This window comes from Oncorhynchus tshawytscha, linkage group LG22, assembly GCF_018296145.1.
Source record: "Oncorhynchus tshawytscha isolate Ot180627B linkage group LG22, Otsh_v2.0, whole genome shotgun sequence".
Classification (NCBI taxonomy): Eukaryota; Metazoa; Chordata; class Actinopteri; order Salmoniformes; family Salmonidae; genus Oncorhynchus; species Oncorhynchus tshawytscha.
The window spans coordinates 20,933,401-20,956,000 of record NC_056450.1 but is presented as its reverse complement, the minus strand read 5'-3'; the positions used below and the strand labels follow the sequence as shown (position 1 = coordinate 20,956,000).

General features: G+C 41.1%; 1 protein-coding gene across 15 annotated transcripts in view; it reads right to left on the bottom strand.

Moving 5' to 3' along the window:
- LOC112222031 (cold shock domain-containing protein E1) overlaps positions 1-22,600 on the bottom strand; it is a 35,063-nt gene that overhangs the window by 4,743 nt on the left and 7,720 nt on the right. The window contains exons 2-16 of one of the 15 annotated variants that reach the window (XM_024384561.1): positions 14,126-14,794; positions 13,073-13,317; positions 11,085-11,243; positions 9,496-9,691; positions 8,924-9,090; positions 8,127-8,213; positions 7,939-8,057; positions 7,738-7,819; positions 3,950-4,078; positions 3,531-3,656; positions 3,171-3,410; positions 2,761-2,925; positions 1,407-1,577; positions 1,083-1,094; positions 10-117 (exon numbers count right to left, since the gene is read on the bottom strand). In XM_024384561.1, the coding sequence (XP_024240329.1) occupies positions 10-117; positions 1,083-1,094; positions 1,407-1,577; positions 2,761-2,925; positions 3,171-3,410; positions 3,531-3,656; positions 3,950-4,078; positions 7,738-7,819; positions 7,939-8,057; positions 8,127-8,213; positions 8,924-9,090; positions 9,496-9,691; positions 11,085-11,243; positions 13,073-13,198 (1,887 nt within the window). In that variant the 5' untranslated portion in view covers positions 13,199-13,317; positions 14,126-14,794. The remainder of the gene's footprint in view (positions 1-9; positions 118-1,082; positions 1,095-1,406; positions 1,578-2,760; positions 2,926-3,170; positions 3,411-3,530; positions 3,657-3,949; positions 4,079-7,737; positions 7,820-7,938; positions 8,058-8,126; positions 8,214-8,923; positions 9,091-9,495; positions 9,692-11,084; positions 11,244-13,072; positions 13,318-14,125; positions 14,795-22,600) is intronic. The other 14 variants (XM_024384564.1, XM_024384565.1, XM_024384568.1 and 11 more) reach the window with 14 other exon arrangements.

The following is a 22,600-nucleotide window of genomic DNA, read 5'->3' as shown; positions in this document are numbered from 1 at the left end:
TTTCAGTACCTTGTCTCCTGCCTGTGGCTGGGCAGCTCCCTCCAGATCTTTGACATGGTACGACACAGTCAGCTTCACTCCACAGTCCTCATAAGAAATCACTCCCTCTTCTGCTTCCTACAGGAGGACACACCAGCAAACTGATTAGACTGGCAGTTCCAGTCAAAGATTGACTAATGCTCTTCTCTCCAGAACTCAGGCATTGAACTGTAGCACCCTACTGTGGTTCTGAGCATTGGGAAATGTTAAAATACTTCCAGAGGAAAAGGCACCATTCCTGGCATTTTTTTTGTGTTACTGATCTGAACAGGCTGGATAGGTAAAAGTAAATGGGTAGGGGAAAAAAATAAAATAAAATTCATCCAAGCCAGTGCAGATCAGGGATTACTTCAGAGGAAGGGAGGAATGCATCTTTGATATAAGCTTTGGAGTATATCAGATGAACGGCAGTAGCAAGTCCTTAAAAAGCTAATTTTGCAGATGACTGGCACACATTCCAAAGCACCCCTGGCAGTATTTGGTTAGCATTAGCCTTAACTGTGTGAAATCAACACCTTTGTACAAAGTGTTAAATGTCCTATCTCCTTAGGAACTAGTAAAACAAATAGCATGACTTCAAAAGTGAAGTGTTTTTAAAGAGGAATTGATTTAAAGTTTAATTAGTGGACTGAAACCATGCCGTCAACTCTTGGGTGAGGAGGACATTTAGCAGGACATAGAAAAGGTTAGTGGTGTGGTCTACTACTTTATCCTTGAGAAATAAGATAAATATACACATCCAGACTACCTATTTGAGCGTACATGTCAACTATGCATGTCTGCCGAAATATGAAAAAGAGCGAGTAAAAAACAAATCATTGTGAATTTAAGGTAACTAGGGGAGCTTCTCGCGGTAGCCATGTCAAAACTCTGGCAAATCAATGTTAGATCTAGCCAATTTGAGGAGACTTATCCAAAACTAGTGGTTAGTACTGTGCCGCAGTTTGTGTCAACCCCGTAGGAAAACAATTCAATAGAACGGGCGTATTGGCATAAATAAAGCATTGATCAGGGTGATGGCATCATGCAGACCGAACGCCTACCTTGTCTTTTTTCTAATGGAGAGAAGTAGCATGAGGGGGAAAGGGTGAAAGGAGAAAGCAAAGAGGAGAATTAGAACTAAAAGAGGGGTCATCAAAAATTGGTGGTCTGAAAAATGTGCAAACACAATGGGAAGTGTGTGTGTGTGTGTGTGTGTCGTCTCGGAGAGGTTTTCAATTTCAATACTGATCAGACTAGGAGGCGAGGGAAACGGGGAAATAAATGTAAAAGAAAAATCAGGCAGGGAATAAAGACAAAACAAAAAAGGGACAAAAGTTGACAATGTTGCTGTGGGCTTTCTAGTGCTGCCCTGGGTGCTCTCGTACCTTCTCTTTGGCCTTGCTGGGGCTTGCGCTCTTGTTGTTGGTGATGGCTGCCGTGGCCTCCTTCTCCACCACGCCCACAAAGCGCTGCTCAGACTGGGTATGGAAGGACACTGTGCCTTTAGGCAGCTTCTTGATGCGCACCGCGTGGTTCCTCTGGGCAGACAGCATGTCCTGCACAGGAGAGTGGAGGGAGAAAACACCCCTTTCAATTATTGATGGTGTTCGATAAAGCTCTCATTGAGATTGTCTGGATTATAATGTGGAGGTAGCCAGAGACCAAAATATATTTTGAGCAATGTGCCTAGGAAATTTGAATGGGTTCAAAGAGTGAGAATTCTTAATATTTAAAACAATTGAATGCATGTTCATTCCTAAAGCAAGAGTTCCCTACTAAAGTAACACCCTTGGAAGAGCAGAATTCTGTGTTTCCACAACAACAACAAAAAGATAAAAACGCACAGAAGAAATATCTTGCTGCGTTTTGTAAATACAGATCTAAAATGCTTCTTATTGTAATTTCTGCTCGACAGACTTAAGCGTAAATCCTAGTCCACAGACACTAGGAAACAATAGTCCAGCATCCCATTGTGACATAGATGCATGGCTCCAAGACCACCAGCCACGGGGACAAAGCCCGAATGCGCAATTCCCCACAATTCCCAACCAGCGCCCTCTATTCATTGGAATGTGTTGGCAGTTGCAGCGCTGCGTTGAGAATTCGAAAAGCATGAATGCCAACGGTCCAAAATTCTAAAAACACTGCTGTGCGTACATGTACACGTTTGGTACTCTGACAGACCCTTCCGTTTGTGCTTTAGTTGCACTTCTCCACTTGGATGAGAATTCACAAATGGGCATTATATCAGAAGACTTACTCATGTGTAGTTACTTTTCCCCTGTACTTTCCTCATTGAAGCCTACTTGTCTCTGGTAAAATGCAACATTAACTTCAACGAAAAAATGAGAAAGAATGTAGCCAGCTACATTTGCTATGATCAACAGACATGCATCGTAAAATAAAAGACGTAGCTTATTCATTGTAAGTTACATTTACTTGTTTGACTGCTAGCCAAATAGTGCTGCACTTCTTTTTTTCTTTCAAATGTGTTGCACAATTTTTCTGTGAAGGAAAACTATAGTTGCAAGCCCCTGATCACTATTGAAGAGAAGAAAAAATCCACTACTTTCAATATAAAAACAAAGGTGAAATTATCTAAAATGCAGATTTTTTGTATGGTCTCCATTTCGAAAATGTAGATTTCGGAACGCTAACACAACCCCTGAAGATGGACAGAAAGAGGGCAGGCGAGAGTAAAGGAATTAAAAGACAGCATTTTTATGTTGAAAAACGGACCATGGACTTTTTCCCTGGACTCACGGGCACAACGGTGAACTCGACTTCGTCAGAGATGTGCAGCTGGCTTTCCTCCAGGACCTCGCTAAAGTGAAAGAACATCCTGGCATCCCGGTCCACACACTTGATGAAGCCAAAGCCGTCGCGCATGGCAGCGATCACACCCTATAGGACAGAGAGGAGAGGGAGAGCCGTTACCACAGCAGAGATGCTGTAGACTCCATAACATTTAAAGGACAGTGCACTGCAGATACAATGTTGAAAAGTTCCAATCCAGGTTTCTGCTCATGCATTTTGTAGGATTTACACATCAGTATGGAATATGGACTAACATCAGATAATTGAATATGGCAACCTAGTTAAATTAAAACCCCACAAACAAGCTTTCTCAAATGAACTAGAGGGCGTACCATGGATCTCCTCAGGGTCCTTACCATCTCACGGGACTCCTTGGTGAAGTGGAAGGTATCAGGCAGGATATCGATGTTGGTGGCCCGCTCCAGCTTGTCCCTACGGTCCGTGGAAATGTTGAACTGCACATGGTCACCTTCCAGCAGGGTCACCTTGGACTTGGTGTCCTTCTCACCAAACAGGAGCTCCTTGTCTGTGTAACTGATCCTGGCACAGATGCGGCCTGGTAGTGGATCATTCTGAAATGGGGAGGAACAATCTTAAAAGATTTATAATTTTCATCAAAATAATCTATATGATTCAGTAAATACCAAACACTCAGGTTACTTATGAGCAGAGGCATGGTTTAAGTTTCTGACCTGGTTCTTGGTTGGAACTTTAGGGATGACCTTGATAACAGTGCCTTCAAACTGCTCGATGCTGATGTCCTCAAATATGACTGTCCCCTGGGTGAGCAGCCTCACGTCAGTAGCCACCTCTTTCCCCTAAATGAGAGAAAACAAGATGCTTTAGTTACTTCAATGTTGCTTTCCCTCCTCTATTAGGATATTATTTTGCATCTTTACAGGCTTATGGCATCAATATGTGTAGAGAACATATACATGAGCAGGAATCATTTCTGTTGAATGGCTTTTCGTATTGAGACATATTGACTGCCATTAAACCTAAGCCTGCTTTGACAAGTCCCCAACATCTTAAGAACAACTTGATTCCAATGATCAAATACTGGCCTAATATTCTATACTTTGCCAGAACGGTTCCATGTGATGCCACCTACGTTTCTCTCTTTGATGGTGAACTCCACGTCGTCGCCGGCCTGCAGGGCCTCCAGGTCGCCCTTGAACTCGCTGTAGTGGAAGAAGATCTCCTTCACCACATCAGCCCTCTCAATGAACCCAAAGGCCTCCTGCCAGACACAACACAAGGGGTTATAGAACATAATCAGGCACGTAGACTACACTAGCGATTCTGGGGAGGGAGGGAGGGGGGGAGAAATCATTTTTACATAACATTTTTGCTATATCGTTCTTTTCTTACATCCGGTATTAGACAGTGGCAACGCGGAACACTAATTTAACCCACACATTTTCTAGAGGGACAGCTTTAGGCGGAACACAACAGTATCGTACCACATGCATCTGCAAGTTTTTTTCTATTCAGAAGTTGTAAGAAATTCCACACGAATATTATAGTTCAAGCACAAAGGAAATATAGAGGTGTGTAAAATTGTTAATATGTTGTATTTGTATTAAATGCATTACAGAAGTGTAACGTTAGATCAGCTTATCTTAACCTGGCCGTTATTTTGTGGCAGTATGAAAAAGGATCAAATATATGATCAACAAACTCATGGTGCTGAGTGTTTTTACTTGTATTTTTTTTAATTTTATTTTACCTTTATTTAACTAGGCAAGTCAGTTAAGAACAAATTCTTATTTTCAATGACGGCCTAGGAACAGTGGGTTAACTGCCTGTTCAGGGGCAGAACGACAGGTTTGTACCTTGTCAGCTCGGGGGTTTGAACTTGCAACCTTCCGGTTACTAGTCCAACGCTCTAACCACTAGGCTACTCTGCCGCCCCACTTAAACCACACTCCGTAAATGCATTGTAACGTAAAACGGTTAGACATAAAAGGGTAGTTACCTAGCAAGTCAGTTATTTTAAGTAAATGAATTAATAAGCGTGGTCCCCATTGCTTTTGCTCTTTAGTTTTCACCAAAATGAAGAGAAAGGACATCATGTCCTTCTTCCAAAGAAAATACAAGGCCGACAGTGAGACAGATGGTTCAGGTATGGAGAGAGCAGAGAGCCTGCAGAGAGAGAGCAGGAAGACTTATCCATTGGAGAGAGACTGAGAGTGAAGGCATAGAGCAGGAAAGTGAGACAGATGGAGAGACTGAGGCTGAGGTATAGGCTGAGAGTGAGACACCAACAGAGGAGCCTCATGCTTCCACAAGCAGTGGACCATCAGGTTTGTGATGTTGAATACATCTGTGGTTACTTGTAAAGCAGTGCAATTAGTCAGTTTATATGGTGTATAGAAATGAGTCGGTTTGTGATTGAAATTAATTCTTATTTAACATGCTATTGGGCTTGTGATCTAGATATCCGATGGATTTCAGAAGTTGCCTGATGGCAATGGTATATCTAAAATTAACCAAATAGATATTTTTAATTATATATTTTTTTCTTTGGCAGATATCAGCAAATCCCAGGAGGAACCACTGGCACAGCCAATGATGAACATATACCCAAGAACTCTGATGGGGATGGGAGGAGGAGCTTCAAGGCGACCTGGCACCATATCCACCCCTGGCTTGAATAAAAAAAATGTTTTTTTTTATTTTTTTTAAATCAGACTGTTTGGTTACACCTGCAGGCATTTTAGCCCTCCCAAAGTCTCAGAGACTGTATTTGATTCACAATTGGGTTTTAACAACTGGAAGAAGGCAACTTACAAAGAGTGGGGATTTGCAATTCATGCAAGAGGTTTGAGCAGCACAAACAAGCAATGATTATATGGAGAGACTATCAGAAAGCTGTAAAAAGTAATGCAACACTGGTAAATGCCCTAAACAAGGAACACAACAAACAGCTTCAAGAAAATAGGGACGAAAACAATGAGAAGTACTATTACTTACAGCCACACAAAAACATTGCAAAGAGGACACGATGGGTCTGCAGAGTAAGATAATAAAGGGAACTCCATGGCAATCCTAGAAACAATAGCTAAGCATGACAACTGTGAAAAAAAGGTTGACTTCCATTCATAATGCAAAATATACAAGCAAAGAGATTCAAAATGAGGTTCTGAGTTGTTTGGCAGACAGGGTTCGAACAAAAAAAAGAGGTCTTCAGCATAATGGCAGATGAAACAAAAGATGTTTAAAAAAAAGAGCAGATATCTCTAGTACTCAGGTACTATTTCAGAGGAGCTGTCCATGAGAGCTTTCTCCACTTTGAATGGGCTGATTGACTAGATGCAGCAGGGCTTACTGACAAAATCATACACATATTAGAAAGTCATGGTCTTGAATACAAAAACAACCTAGTAGGCCAAGCATATGACGGTGCTTCCTTTATGAGTGGCACGCATTCAGCAGTCCAGGCACGCATTAAAGAACAAGCAAAGCCTTAAACATCCACTGCAGTGCACACCGTCTAAACTTAGTTTTAGTGGATACAGTCAAAGCTGTCCCTGAGGTCGGACAGTTCTTCTCCTTACTAGAAAGACTTTAAGTCTTCACATCCGGGTACTATGTGCATCAAAAATGGCTTAGCATACAAAAAGAGATGTACCCAGGTGCACCTACAGAGCTTCAGAGACTTAAGTGACACTCGCTGGGCATCTCGATATATGGCTTTACATATTATTATGGATAGATTACCTGCCATTAAGCGAGACCTACAAGACATAGTCCAAGAACACAATGGTGACAGATCTGTTGAGGCATGAGGTCTGCTTGCACAGATGGATTTACAATTCATTATGTGCCTTGTTACACTCCATAAAGTGTTTGGAGAAGCAAAATTTTACATCAGATATGCTACAGTCTTCATCACTTGACCTGTCAAAGGCTGTTGATTTAGTTGAAGCCTTAGTTCAAACTTTGAATGACTACAGGAATGAGTCATTTTTTGATGACCTATGGAATGAAGTGTTGAACACAGCTGAGTAATGTGATACTGCAATACACCCCCCTGCAAAACGACCAAAAAAAGCTAAGCTCAATTTAATGGAGACTGTGTACTCAGTACAGTGGGTCAGAGGTCAGATTCAGAACAAGTAAAGGGCAGTTTTCGTACAACCCTTTTCGACCCTGTTTTAGATCATATGCTCAATGAGCTTAACAGAAGGTTTCCTATCAAAAACTGTGACATAATGAATGACATCCAAACCCTACAAGTGATGCGTTTCTCAAAGAGAAGTCCCTGTTTCCATTTGCTAGAATGTATGAATCAAATATTGAGGACTTGGGGCATGAACTACATCAGTTCAGAAGAATTTTAGAAAGGAAAATACAGAGTGGCATGCAGAGACCCTCCAGTGTAGTAGAGCTGGCATTATTCATTGAGCCTTATAAAGAAGTTCTTTGAGCTCTTTAAACTGTGCAAGATAACTGTTTCAAACCCTGTTAGTACTGCTTCTCGTGAACAGAGTTTTTCTGCATTAAAGCTGGTGAGAACTTCTCAGGTCCACAATGTCAGATTAAGCAATTTAGGTGTATTGAGTCAAGGAGGGCAAAGGCCTTGAATCTAGTTGAATTTGCTGATCTTTTTTGCAAAAAAAACCACAAAAACCTGATACTGAATATGTAATGCAAATGAAAATTTTAATGGAGATGCAAATAAATTGTTGAATGATTATGAACATGGTCTTTTGCCTGCTAATGCCTGCAATGCAGTGAAGAAAACAATATGACGACAATAACATCTAATGTAACTGGCCTCTAACAGTACAACTGGCCCCAGCTTGGCCATCCCAGTTGAAATGGTCTAGAACCGCCACTGGTAGACTAGCCAATGTCCAGCCAGGGATCCACAACAGTGTTGTGTGGCTTTACCTTGGTGGCACAGACAACCCCCTGGCACCTCATCTGTTTCTTCTTAACCAGGACAATGTTGTGTGCACTGACTGCACCGGTGCTGAAACACACATAAGATGATAGGCATGAGGAAAGGGCTAAGGTATTGTGCAATCAAACATGGTAAAAATGGTGAAACTCAAGATAATTTGTTTGGGAAACAATAATAAAACAACGTACTGCTTGTTGGTTTCCATGTAGAAGCTGACTTTGTCTCCCGTGTCCAGGTGCATGTTGCCCTCTATGTCGTCTGGGGTGTAGGTCAAGTAAAACACCTCCTGTGTGGGAAGGAATCCATACTTTACATTACATTGACTACCAGCCTTGACATGACAAGTCTCTTTCTTTAGGCCATTTGACAGTCTTACCCCATTTCTCTCATAGCACACACTGCCAGTGGGCACTTGCCCTGGAGCAGACTTGCCATCCAGGTGAGTAGGAATCGCTGAGACGACCTAACGGACAGAAAGAACCACATGGGGAGGAGATGGTTAAGAATGGCATTTGGGTGAGTCAGACAAACACGATTACCTAACTACAATCATTGTAATTAATTAGATTGTATACATTAAAATAATCAGGTAAGTGAAAAGACAAACTGGTTGATTTTCAAAAGTATATCAAGAAAGCAAAGGGCTACGTACTGTAGATACTACTGCATGAGATGTGAAATGCTTGAGAAGCCAAATTGAAGAGAAGGCAAATAGAAAAGACTTCAAAGGATATCAAAATATTACATCCAATCAAGCTTATTCGATTGAATGACTTTCTGGATAAAGATTTATGCTATGTACAATTCTATATTTTCTATTTTGTTTAAACATCAAATCCCACCTCCACCCCTGAACACCACACAAATTGTATTTCAAGGAAAGTTAAGCCCATTGTAAATCTCCATGGAAACAGATGGTATTCCTAGTGTTTCAGACAAACGGAGATACTAACAATAACATAAATAATGGAAAGACAAATGTGGATTTAGAATTAGATTCAAATCCTTGGGGAGAAAGGTTTAGTATAAAGAATGTACGCATCTATGAAACTATTAATGAACAAAAATGAACAAAGATTTACAATGAGCTTGAACATAAACCCAACTCACAAACACCAACATTGAGGTGACACGGACAAGAACAGAACCAAAAGTAAAATGGTGTTCCTTAACTGGATGAATATAACCATGCAGCACAGTAAATGGAGAGGCGTGCGAGTCTGGCCCCACCTGGCCCGAGATGCGCTCCTCTGGAAGCACCTCTGGTTTGATCTTAAGCAGCTTCACTGCTATGGGCTTGCCAGTACGCCTGTCTGAGGACACTTCAAACTCCACATCATCTGGAGAGGCAGAGAGATGTAAGAAAAACGGGTTTTGAGAAAATGTGTGCGCCACACCAAATACTGACCGGACATTCATGGAGTTCCATCGACTTAAAGGCTACCCACAGTATCTTGTGAAGAGACTGAGGCAGAAATCAATTGTCACCACTCAGCTCCCAGGATATCTTAGGGGGATTTGTTTTATTTCTGACCAGATAAACATTAAGCAGCAGTTTCCCAAACACAGATTAAGCATAGTCCTGAAAAAACAAACTCAAAGGAGAATTTAATTTAAGTACTTTAGTCCAGGATTAGGCTTAATCTGTGTCTGGGGAAACCACCCCTAAAAGTTGTGTTGTTTAGTAGAAGGTTGGTGGATGAGACTAGACTACTAAATGACTAGAAGAAGCCCTGGCCTCTCACCTCCTATCTTGAGCTCCTGCAGGTTGCCGTTGTACTGGGAGCAGTGAAAGAAGAGGCGCGCCTGCCGCTCCGAGCACTGGATGAACCCGTAGGAGGTGAGCAGCTTCTCCACCACGCCAGTCTCCCTGATGCCCACCGCTGTGCCATTGGCAAACGCAGTGTGCCCATTGTGGAGCATGCCAGGGTCAAAACTCATCTAAACAGAACAAGAACGGAGAATGTTACTCATTGAACCAATCAAAAAGGTCAGTCAAAACACAGCTCTTAAGATTGAGAGCGGATGTGAGTTTATGAGTGGGATTATGTAAATGTATGATAGAACAATTAATTGACAAATTAAACTCCCACACACACAGAATGGACCTATTTTACACAAACATGCATTTAGTGAACACACATCTACAAAGACCAATCCCTACCCAAAATGTGCTTTCCCGACAGGTGGTTGAACCAAAGTTTGGAGAGACTAACTCAAAGAGCTTTCTGGTGTTACCTGACACTTCCCCCATCTTGTGAATTCCAGGGGAAGCACATTTGGCCAATCTCAGATTGGTCTGAATCGACATGAAAACTATTCACTATAGGCTTGGGAGGTATACTGTATATACCCTATACCGCAGTATTTGGAAAAAGCTACGGGATGGTTTTCAATACTGTTTCAATTTTATTTTATATAAAACATTTGAATATTTGTAGTTACTTTTAAGTAAATACCTGCAGTCCACTTGTGCAATACGTTAGGAGATAAAAGAACATTGCGTTCTTCATGTCACCAGTCACATTATGTATCTTACGGTTGTCCCCAGTCACGCTGTGTTTGTTTACAAGCACACGACGAGAGACCAGCGCCTATAGTCACTCACTGTCGTGCAGCATGCCCCAGGTGATCCAATTACATATTGAAATTCACAACTAAATGTTTACCAGATAGATATCTTATTACTGGTCTAAAATGTGCTAAATGCTCTGCAGTTGTGCATTTGGTTTGCTAATGTAGTAACGTTTGAGTTACTTGTAAAATTTAGGTCAGAAACTGTACAAAATGTTTGCAATGCTCTCATTAGCATTCTCTATGGGGATTCTTTAGTACTTGTAACCAGAAGTGGCATTTGATTTTTTTTTTTATAAAGCCCCTTGCGGTAAAACCATATATGCCGGGATGGCACAGGCACGGTATGAAGGTATGGAAAGCTGGATACCATCCAACCCTAATTCACTACAAATAAAGGCCACACGGTAGTCATTTCTAGTTGGCTCAAGAGAAGCATGCACTTCTATTCACTCCATTTTTTACAATCACAACTGAATCCACAAGCACCCCTAAATTGACAAAGTTAGGAACATTATACGTGCAAAATCAGTTGGTTATAGAAACCATTGCCTTCTTCCATTGACTTGCACATTAAGTCAAGATGAATTGGGATGCTACAATATGACTTCAAAGCAAAGCAAGAATCCGTCATCAAGAGTCACTGCAAAACAATCAAACCGTGCGGTTAGCAAACGTCACCAAAGGAGACCACAGGAGCAGACAGGGCTGTCCATCACTGTGGGTGCAACCGATGCGATGCCCACACATGCCCACTTACTGATCTCCGATACAGGGGTGTCCGCTTGTGTTTTTTGTGGGAAACCGAGAACGAGCGGGGGATAGCCACCACAGAGGTGGCAGAGGCATTATTACGTGCCAAAGGGGGTTCAGAGTGCACTCTCTCCATATCCGACAGTGGGGTCAGGGCTGGGTCACACTGGTTGGATGGGGAGGGGAGTCAAAAGATTTTTGGAATTCAGAGATACTTGGAGCTGTGGTTTTAACCATGAGCTCAGATTTCATTCCATTACACCTCAGTGTTCTAGTTCTAAGTTATATTCTTAAGCTTTCTTTAACTGTAAAAGTGAGAGGCAAATAAAAACACTGATCGATACTGACCCTGAGAATCAGAATTCCATAAGAGAAACCCATACAAAAATGTAGTAATTATCAGAGACCTAGCATCCCCATCAAACTAAAATAATACAAAAGCACTTGCCATTCAGTATATTTGAAGGAATGGACAGATGGAACAAAAAGGTAGAGGAAGGAGGTCATGTAACATTGTAATTGCTGAAGTGGAATGAAACTCATGAAATGCTATATCATTATTATTGCCTGAAATAAAGTGCAACTGTCCAGTTAATCTCACTTTTTAAAGTTAATATTCTGCCCAAATAAAGTTGTTGACTTGTCCAAAACTCGTGGCCAAAGTATTATTTGGCAAATAAAACACATCCTCAAATGTGTATCTCAAACAGACAGTTTAAGATGCTTGCCATTTCCTCAGAACGTCATTATTTTATTACTGCTGCTCTTTAATTATTTGAATTTCCTAACCATTTTTTTTACTTAGCCAACAATGCAGTTAAGAAAAAATGTGTTAAGGGCTTGTAAGTAAGCAATTCACTGTGATTTTATTTGTTGGCTCATTGGCTGAGCTGGCTAATCAGCGGTCTACTTGCAATAATATTTTTTATGACTGGTTAGACAGAAGCGCATCTACACAGTAAGGTAATAGTTGGTTACATGAACAGTTCCAGAGCAGCCTCGTCACCTTAGGGGGCTTTCACACCAAATGGGTTTGGCGTAATCTTTCCCCAACTCTTGTGTGCTTACCCACTTAGTTCAGTTCGTTTGGCCTGGTGTGAACACCATCCACACTTGGGGGCGCAAAAAAACAACGCACTGTGGTTCCCTCAAAAAGCGATGACAATTGGGACACAAAAGTGATGCTTCATGATAATCATAGATGGATTTAACAGAAGCATTTTGTCCAGTAAACAAAGGACTTGCATGGACATGTGGTTTTGTTCAAGAATTTATGTTTAACTAAATTTCAAAACAACCGGACAAAAACAATACAAATGTAACAAATAATCAAACTGATTCTAACTACAGCTCAAAAATGTTTGTAAAAACACCCTTCCTAGCAAAGCATCAATGCTAACAGAGTTGAACTTACTAGTAGTTAGTGATCCAGCCTCAATGTTTTGATTTGCTGTTTTGATACCTAAGATTTCAGATTAAGCAACCTTGTTTCCATGCAGTTCCAAATCAACTCGTCGTACAAACTAACCACTCTTGGTTATAAATTTGCTTAATTTCAGTCTAGTATTACTTGAGGAAGAATGCCAAACAGATTTTGTCCCAAGTCTCGTCAAATGTCTTCTGTACCGTCTTCACTACACAGAAGTTACTGATCAAACCGTTTGTTTATATTGTCTACATAAAATGGCAATTACAACACTAACCATATCCCACACCTTTAATCTAAGGGGACATGGGGCATGGCACAAAGCATTTACGGCCTCATTTACATAAATTGTGGTGGGTAAAACAGAATTTGAAACAAACCCAAATTCCCAGTAACCTTTAGACCACCCTGTACTTGCTACACTGCACCTGAGCAAAAGCTAGTCTCGGAGTCCAGAGGAATGGAAAGGTTAAGCCAGTCAGAGCAGAGAGGCAGGGCAAGGTGGGTGAATGGGTGTTCGATGGGGGGAGAAGACGGAGGGAGGAAGTGGTGGGGATGATGGAACTTACGGATCGGCCGTACGGTGACAGGCTGAGTCCGACGGGGGAGGTGCTGCTCAGGTCAGCGCTAACGAACGTGGCAGGCGGCGACGCGGGCAAGGTAAACTCGACAAAGCCTTTCCAGGGGCTGCCCATATTTTTCCATAAACTTGAGTCAAACTCCACCCCTTTGTTGTACTTGATTACTGGTTTGCTTGAAAGCCTTGATTTTTCTAGTTATTTTTCCTCTTTTTTTAAAACCACCCAGTAGATGTCTGCAAGGGTGAAAAGGGGGGAAAAAAATGTTTTAAAGGAGGCAAAAAGGTCAGCCAGTGAGCAAAGTGTCTGTGGGTGTGAGGAGACAAAGGAACATAAGGCTAGATGGGACCAGGTAGAGGGGTAGGATAAAGAGGCAGAGGAAAGCCTGATAAAAACTTCCAAAATTAAGTACGCCTATGGCTACAAAAAAAAAAAGGAACTACTTCACAACTGCGCTAAATCTCTCTGCGAGAGATGGTGCAATTAATATGGCTTGTTACCAAGTGACCCAAAGCAAGTTACAGAATAATACCATCCTCGTTAAAATTATAGCACAAGTACAAGAGCAGCATATTGTTTTGTCAAGAAGGATTTCTGGGACATTTAGTGGATAATTTGTTTTCATAGTCAAATAAATATCTACATTGCTGCCCTATGACAGCCCAGCAGGGAACCAGAGTAGAAATTGGGAGCGTATGTTTTCCCCTTCTTAGATTTAATTTCAAATGACATCTATATCAAATGTAATTTGATACATGCATTTGTGAACTGCTGGAATAGTGTATCAATTGAGTCCTATCAAAATCAGTCCTTGATATGTGTAGATAAGTAAAAGCCTCATGCAAGGTAAACAATATTTTTCAGTTTGTGTAAATTTCTTTGGAGATGGACAAGATGGCTGGGCATATTCAAACATGCGCCATAAAAAATAAAAATAAACTAAAGATTTTTTCTAAATCCTACTAAGCGTTGCAATAGAAATTCAGCTGCCCCAACACATTTATGGAATAAGTGTGTAAAACAAAAAAAACATAAATGACCTACCTTGATTTGGCGTCTTAAAAGGTGTGGTCTTGAACGTTAACGACTGTGCAGATGTTGCAGATCTTCTCTTCAAAACACACACACACACACACACACACACACACCCCACGTATTTGTTGCAGGTTTCTGGCACAAGTTCTGCATATAAGTTGCATATATAAAAAATAAAAATAAAAAAGGAGGCAAACGCAGGTGAAATAACACTGCTTGAAATCAACAAAATGAACAGAGCACAAGGAGATAGAGACAGGGATGAGAAGGAAAAAAAACTAGCAGACAGCAGCCCTCTAAGCACCCCGGGGTGAGTCGGTGGTGCGGTGAGGTGAGGAGGGCTGGGAGCAGCGTTGGGACGTGTGCTTTGTCAAAGCTGTTGAGTAGGCACAAACTTCTGGTCTCAGATCAGTTATGTTCTCGGGTTTGCAATTTTGGCAAAGGATTGTTTCTCTTGAGCGTGTTTCGATTGGGCAGCTGTGTATCTTGTCTTTGGTTGTTTCTTCGTTTTGTTTGCTTCTATATTTTCCTTTGAAGTGAGCCTTTCCTTTTATTGAGTTGTTGCGACTTTGTTCATTTTGGGATGTTTCTCTTGAATTTGTTTCTTCGTTGTGATCTGAACTTGAAGAAGCAGTTGCGGATAGTACAAAAAAAAATTCAGTTCCGTTTCACTTCATACTGTTGAGAAAAAGAAATACACTATTAGTTGAAAATAGATCAATGTACTGATGTGAATAAACAACTAGAAAAACTGGGTGAAGCCTGAAACGAAAAATTCTTGCTTGAGAAATTGGTCTTTGTTTCTTTTTTTTATTACCATTTTAAATTGTACACAAGTCACAGTAATTGTTACCCAGAAATTATTTAATATATAAATAAAAACAGCTGCATTGGACCTTTAAATGTTTTTATCGTCACATGAGAAAGTTAAAGCCGCCTGTGGACTTGTGCCCTGGGTCATTTCCTTTTCATGTGAATTAAACTCCAGATTCTTTGCACCCAGGCTAACAGGCCTAAAGATAGACCATCTTCAGCTGCCCGACTACGTGCAAGTCCTGTGGATAAACAAGTCCCTGTGCATATCTTTGATCATATTGATATTTAGGGCACAGTTTCTGACCAGGGAGGTGTGTGTAATCATGTGAACTATGTCATGAACTATGTCATGATCCTAACATTCAAGCTAACTGTATACACAGTAACAAGAAGTAGGGACACACCAAGTTTGGCTTTTGGGACAACCCCCATGGCTGGGCATTGCTGGCATTATTGACCTCAATGCAATTGGCTGAACAGGGCCACGTGAAAACTAATCTGACATGGCAGTGTCGCAATGTGGTGGCATCCCACCTGGTTTCCAGAGTGTTCAAAAATAATGTTGTGAAAGGGGTCAAATTTCATTCCAAGGAGTGGATAGGTCTTACTTGGCAATCAGGCTAGAGTTGTTTATTGACAGCAGCTCTCAGTTGAACCTCTCTGAAGTCAAAGTTTCAGTGAAATTATGCAATCTATGGCTTAAGGCGTTCGCACGCTTACCAGCCTTCGGAAGACTTCGTGCAAACATAAATTTGTTTGTTTTGAACTTTAGTAGGAGTTTTAGTAAGAGGTTTTTCAGCTGTTCAGACACGCACATAAAAAAAAGTCTACGCCCCTTTGTTGATGATTGGTCAACTGCAGGGATTTTTCAATTAAGTCTTGAAATTCAGAGAGAATGAAATACCAATCTGAAGCAAGCGGGTGCCTTTTGTTTATCTACATATCTACTGGGTGGTTCGAGCCCTGAATGCTGATTGGCTGACAGCTGTGGTATATCAGACCGTATCCCATGCTTATGGAAATAAATATATATATTTTTTAGCATTTTTTAAAAATATTTTTTTGAGCAGTGATAGATACATCTATCTATTTATTTATATTTAAATCAGCACCCAAAAATACCAATTTCCGATTGTTATGAAAACTTCAAAAATCGGCCCTAATTAAAATCGGCCATTCTGATTAAATCGGTCAACCTCTAGTTTGAAAGCATTTATTTCGAAGATGCCACTGTCTCTATAGTGGATAGTCAGGCTATTAAGGCTCTGACGTGCGACTAGACCACAGATCGGTAGTAGCAGCAAAATACGTCAAATCTGTCTTGAGCTGTTCCTCAACTTTGTCCCTACATTCGGCAAGGAGTTTTGGCAGTGCGGTGTGAGAGAAATGTGTGGCCAGGGAGCACGTACCTGGGGTCAATTGATAAGCCTCTCGAATCCTTCCTTATCAACTGTGCTAATTGGTAGCATGTCCTTAGCAATGCAATGCATAATAGCATGTGTGATGTATTTGTGTCTTTTCGATGTTTGCTCGTAAGGCATAAACCCTGTCAGTGTTGACTGCTTCGGGCTAACATCCCTAGATTGGTTGGTGCTTTATCAATACCGTGGCGCAAACTCTAACTTTCTGCATGTTCCAAAGAGTGATTTTGCTTCAGATGGTGAAAAAGGTTTGTCGTATTACCAGACTTAGTAGCTGCCCGTCTATGGCACAATTTTCACAGAACATTGCTCTGCTCTGTGTCAGACTTCAAAAAGCCAAACCACTTCCAAATAACTAACAGTTGAACCTTTTTTTATCAATAATTTCTTTGTTGGAAGCAGCTCCTTCTCCATGGCTATCACGGACACCGTTTCGCCTACATCACTAATTGTGTGTGGTTAATACTGGGTACTTCATCACTCGAGGTGCTAAGTGGTTTTTAGTGGGCGTATACCTATCCACATGCATATTGTCACTTCTCCGCACGTTCCTATAGATCCACAGACGATGCAATTGCCATCACTGCCCTATCCCATCTGGACAAAAGGAATACCTATGTTCATTGACTATAGCTCAGCATTCAACACCATAGTACCCTCCAAGCTCATCATTAAGCCCGGGGCCCTGGGTCTGAACCCTGCCCTGTGAAACTGGGCCCTGGACTTCCTGACAGGCCACCCCGAGTTGGTGAAGGTAGGAAACACCACTTCGCTGATCCTCAACACAAGGGCGTGCTCAGCCCCCTCCTGTACTCCCTGCTCACCCATGACTGCCTGGCTACACACAGCTCCAACTCAACCATCAAGTTTGCAGAGAACAACAGTAGTAGGCCCCATTACCAACAATGACGAGACAGCCTACAGGGAGGTGGTGAGGGGCCCGGGAGTGTGGTGCCAGGAAAATAACCTCTCGCTCAACAAAACAAAGGAGCTGATCGTGGACATCAGGAAACAGCAGAGGGAGCACCCCCCTATCGACATTGACAGGACCGCAGTGGAGGTGGAAAGCTTCAAGTTCCTCAGCGTACACGTCACTGACCAACTGAAATAGTCCACCCACAGACAGTGTGGTGAGCGAGGCTGAAGAAATGTGGCTTGGCACCTAAAACTAAGCATGCACAATATATAAAAAAATAAATAGGTAAGCATATCAGAAGAATAGGACGATATTAGCTAAAAATGCCAACATCGGCGCAATGTCTAGTTTAACGCCGATGTGAAAAACTGATGTTAAAGCTGCATACCTATATAAACGTAGGTAGATGACACCACGAAAAATACTGCACTACACGTGCAACATAGCATTCCTAACCTAGCCCACAATGTCTGCTGTGTGGATCTATTTTGAAGATTCAAAGGAAGATAAAAAGGCCATATGCTACATTTGTACTGCTATTATTTCCAGGGGGGAGAAAGTGAAATCTTTCAATACCACAAACCTAATTACACATTTGAAAGTGCATCACCCCCAGAAGTTCAACGACTACATAGAACAAAAGCAGGAAAAAACTAAGCGCACACTTCCAACAACTAAACAAGTTCAAGTCGAGCAGTCATTTGAAAGAGTAAGAAAAACGCCAAGATAATAGATTTTTGCCCTTGACAATCAACCGTTTTGTCGTGGATGATGTTGGCTATTGCCGACTGGACGACCACCTCGAGCCCCGGTACACTCTACCAAGTAGGTACTATTTTTCAGATGTTGCCCTACCGGAGTTACACAGTACTGTTGAAACGCACATCAATGAGCTACTTGCTATGGTCATCACTGCTATTAGCTTCACGTCTGACATTTGGATCAGCGATGTCAGCCCCATGAGCATGCCGAGTCTAACAGCACAGTGGGTCGACAAGGATTTCGTACTGAGGAAAGCCATTTTGCATGCTCAAGAATGTGCTCGTTCTCATACGGCTGCTGCCATTTCAATGGCATTAGAGAACATGAACACACTCCTAGCGCCATTCGAACTACTGATGTATGATGAAATGGTTGAGAATGAAACGACTGAAAAAAAATGAACAATACAGCAAGTATGTGAAAAAAATAGATTTTGATTATGTTTTACTAGTAATGGGGACATACAGTTGAAGTCAGAAGTTTACATACACCTTAGCCAAATATATTTAAACTCAGTTTTTCACAATTCCTGATATTAAATCTAGTAAAAATTACCTGTCTTGGGTCAGTTAGGATCACCACTATATTTTAAGAATGTGAAATGTCAAAAATAGTACAGAGAATGATTTATTCCAGCTTTAATTGATTTATTTCATCATATTCACAGTTGGTCAGAAGTTTACATACACCCAATTAGTATTTGGTAGCATTGCCTTTAAAATTGTTTAACTTGGGTCAAACATTTTAGGTAGCCTTCCACAAGCTTCCCACAATAAGTTGGGTGAATTCTGGCCCATTCCTCCTGACAGAGCTGGTGTAACTGAGTCAGGTTTGTATGCCTCCTTGCTTGCACATGCTTTTCAGACCTGCCAACACATTTTCTATGGGATTGAGGTCAGGGCTTTGTGATGGCCACTCCAATAATGTGACTTTGTTTTCCTTAAGCCATTTTGCCACAACTTTGGAAGTATGCTTGGGGTCATTGTCCATTTGTAAGACCCATTTGCAACCAAGCTTTAACTTCAATGACTGATGTCTTGATGTTGCTTCAATATATCCACTTAATTTTCTTTCCTCATGATGCCATCTATTTTGTGAAGTGCACCATACCCTCCTGCAGCAAAGCACCCCCACAACATGATGCTGCCACCCCCGTGCTTCATGGTTGGGATGGTATTTTTCAGCTTGCAAGGCCCCCCCCTTTTCCTTCAAACATAACAATGGTCATTATGGCCAAACAGTTCTATTTTTGTATCATCAGACCAGAGGACATTTCTCCAAAAAGTAAGATCTTTGCCCCATGTGCAGTTGTAAATTGTAGTCTGGCTTTCTTATGTCGGTTTTGGAGCAGTGGCTTCTTCCTTGCTGAGTGGCCTTTCAGGTTCTATCAATATAGGACTCGTTTTACTGTGGATATAGATACTTTTGTACCCGTTTCCTCCAGCATCTTCACAAGGTCCTTTGCTGTTGTTCTGGGATTGATTTGCACTTTTCACACCAAAGTACGTTCATCTCTACGAGACAGAATGAGTCTCCTTCCTGAGCGGTATGACAGCTGCGTGGTCCCATGGTGTTTATACTTGATTACTATTGTTTGTATAGATAAACGTGGTACCTTCAGGCATTTGGAAATTGCTCTCAAGGATGAACCAGACTTGTGGAGGTCTGCAAAAAAAAAAATCTGAAGTCTTGGCTGATTTATTTAGATTTTCCCATGATGTCAAGCAAAGAGGCACTGAATTTGAAGGTAGTCCGTGAAATACATCCACAGATACACCTCCAATTGACTCAATGATGTCAATTAGTCCATCGGAAGCTTCTATAGCCATGACATAATTTTCTGGAATTTTCCAAGCTGTTTAAAGGCACAGTCAACTTAGTGTATGTAAACTTCTGACCCACCGGAATTGTGATAGATTATTTAACTTATAATTCACTGTCTGTAAACAATTGTTGAAAAAATTGTGTGTCATGCACAAACTAGATGTACTAACCGACTTGCCAAAACTATAGTTTGTTAAAACTTCTTGGTGACAGTGGGCAGTATTTTCACGTCCAGATGAAATGCATGCCCACATTCAAATCCCCAGAAGATATGCATATTATTAGTCGATTTGCATAGAAAACACTGACGTTTCTCAAACTCTGAATCATGTCGGAGTATAACAGAACTTATTTAGCAGGCGAAACCCCGAGGACAAACCATTCAGTTCTTTTTTTTTAGGTCACTCTTTTCAATGGGTTTTCATTGGGAATCCAGATTTCTAAGGGACCTTCTTGCAGTTCCTATCGCTTCCACTGATGTCAACCGTTTTTAGAAATTGGTTGAGGTTATTCCTTTGTGTAATGAAGAAGTACGGCCATCTTGAACGAGGGTCACTTGAAGTGTACTGTTAGATAGAGGCGCGTGACCAGAAAGCAAAAGCATGCTTCAGTTTGTTTTCTTCCTGTATTGAACACAAATCATCCCGTCTTCAATTTTATCAATTATTTACATTAAATACCTAAAGTTGTATCACAAAAGTAGTTTGAAATGTTTTGGCAAAGTTTACAGGTAACTTTTGAGATATTTTGTAGTCATGTTGAGCAAGTTGGAACCGGTGTTTTTCTGGATCAAACGCGCCAAATAAATTGACATTTTGGATATATATCGACGGAATTAATCGAACAAAAGGACCATTTGTGATGTTTATGGGACATATTGGAGTGCCAACAAAAGAAGCTCGTCAAAGGCATGAATTATATTTTTATTTCTGCGTTTTGTGTCACGCCTGCAGGGTTGAAATATGGTTTCTGTCTTTGTTTACGGAGGTGCTATCCTCAGATAATAGCATCGTTTGCTTTCGCCGAAAAGCCTTTTTGAAATCTGACATGTTGGTTGGATTCACAACAAGTGTAGCTTTAATTTGCTATCTTGCATGTGTGATTTAACAAGAAATTTGTGGAGTGGTGGAAAACAAGTTAATGACTCCAACCTAAGTGTATGTAAACTTCCAACTTCAACTGTATGTAAATCACAACAAAATAACTTTTTGGTCAGTGTGTGTTTGAACTATACTTGAATCCTTAAAAAGGCCGCTAAAATTGTAAATATCGGTTACCGTTATCTGTATTGTTTTTTTTTTGGCAAGGAAAATATCAGATATCGGTATCGGCCAAAAAAGTCATATCGGTGCATCCCTACCTAAAACCCTCAAACTTTTACAGATGCACAATTGAAAGCATCCTGTCGGGCTGTATCACCGCCCACAACCGCAGGGCTCTCCAGAGGGTGGTGCGGTCCGCACAACGCCTCAGCGGGGGCAAACTACCTGCCCTCCAGGACACCTACAGCAACCAAAATCACAGGAAGGCCAAAAAGATCATCAAGGACAACAACCACTCGAGCCCCTACCTGTTCACCCCGCTATCATCCAGAAGGCGAGGTCAGTACAGGTGCATCAAAGCTGGGACCGAGAGACTGAAAAACAGCTTCTATCTCAAGGCCATCAGACTTTTAAATAGCCATCAGTAGCACCTTAGAGGCTGATGCCCTATACGGACTTGAAATCACTGGCCACTTTAATAATGTTTAGATATTTTGCATTACTCATCTCATATGTATATACTGTATCTTACGCTACGTCGCTCCAATATTGTTTGTCCAAATAGTTATATTCTTAATTCCATTCCTTTGGATTTGTGTGCATTGTGAAATTAGACAATACTGCACTGTTGGAGCTAGAAACACAAGCATTTCGAGACACCCACAATAACGGCGGCTAAACACGTTTATGTGACCAATTTTATTTATAGTATTATCTATGAAATCCCCCTCTTTAAGTTTCTAATATAGATTTTCATTTTTGCCACTCATGGAATTTCTGGCATTAGGTGCACTATTTAGAACTGGTTTCCGCAAATTGTACTTTGGCAAATTGAAAAATTACATTTTATTAGCTGCTTCATTACAGGCTATAGCCTTTTGGCTGTAAGACGATATGCAACAATAGCAAGCCTGTTTCCATTAAGCTCTTAATGACAAATGTCCGGTCCTTGTATGCATGCATAGCATAAGAGAGGAAGAAGCAAAGTGAGAGGTTTTGCTGGCTCCAAAATCTTGCCAAAATAGGTCCAATGCATTTCTAAGGCATTATTTTGGGCCTGAGCTTGTCGCCTGCATTCCCGCCTTGGGACGACTCCCATTGTTAGGGTGGAAACATAAGCATCTCGTCATTATATACAGTACCAGTCAAAAGTTTGGACACACCTACTCATTCAATGTTTTTTCTTTATTTTTTACATTGTAGAGTAATAGTGAAAACATCAAACTAATAAATAGCACATATGGAATCATGTAGTATCCCTAAATAAAGTTTTAAACAAATCAAAATATATTTTAGATACTTCAAAGTAGACACCCTTTGCCTTGATGACAGCTTTGCACACTTTTGGCTCTCTCAACCAGCTTCATGAGGAATGCTTTTCCAACAGTCTTGAAAGAGTTCCCACATATGCTGAGCATCTGTTGGCTGTTTTTCCTTCACTCTGGTCCACCTCATCCCAATTGGGTTGACGTCGGGTGATTGT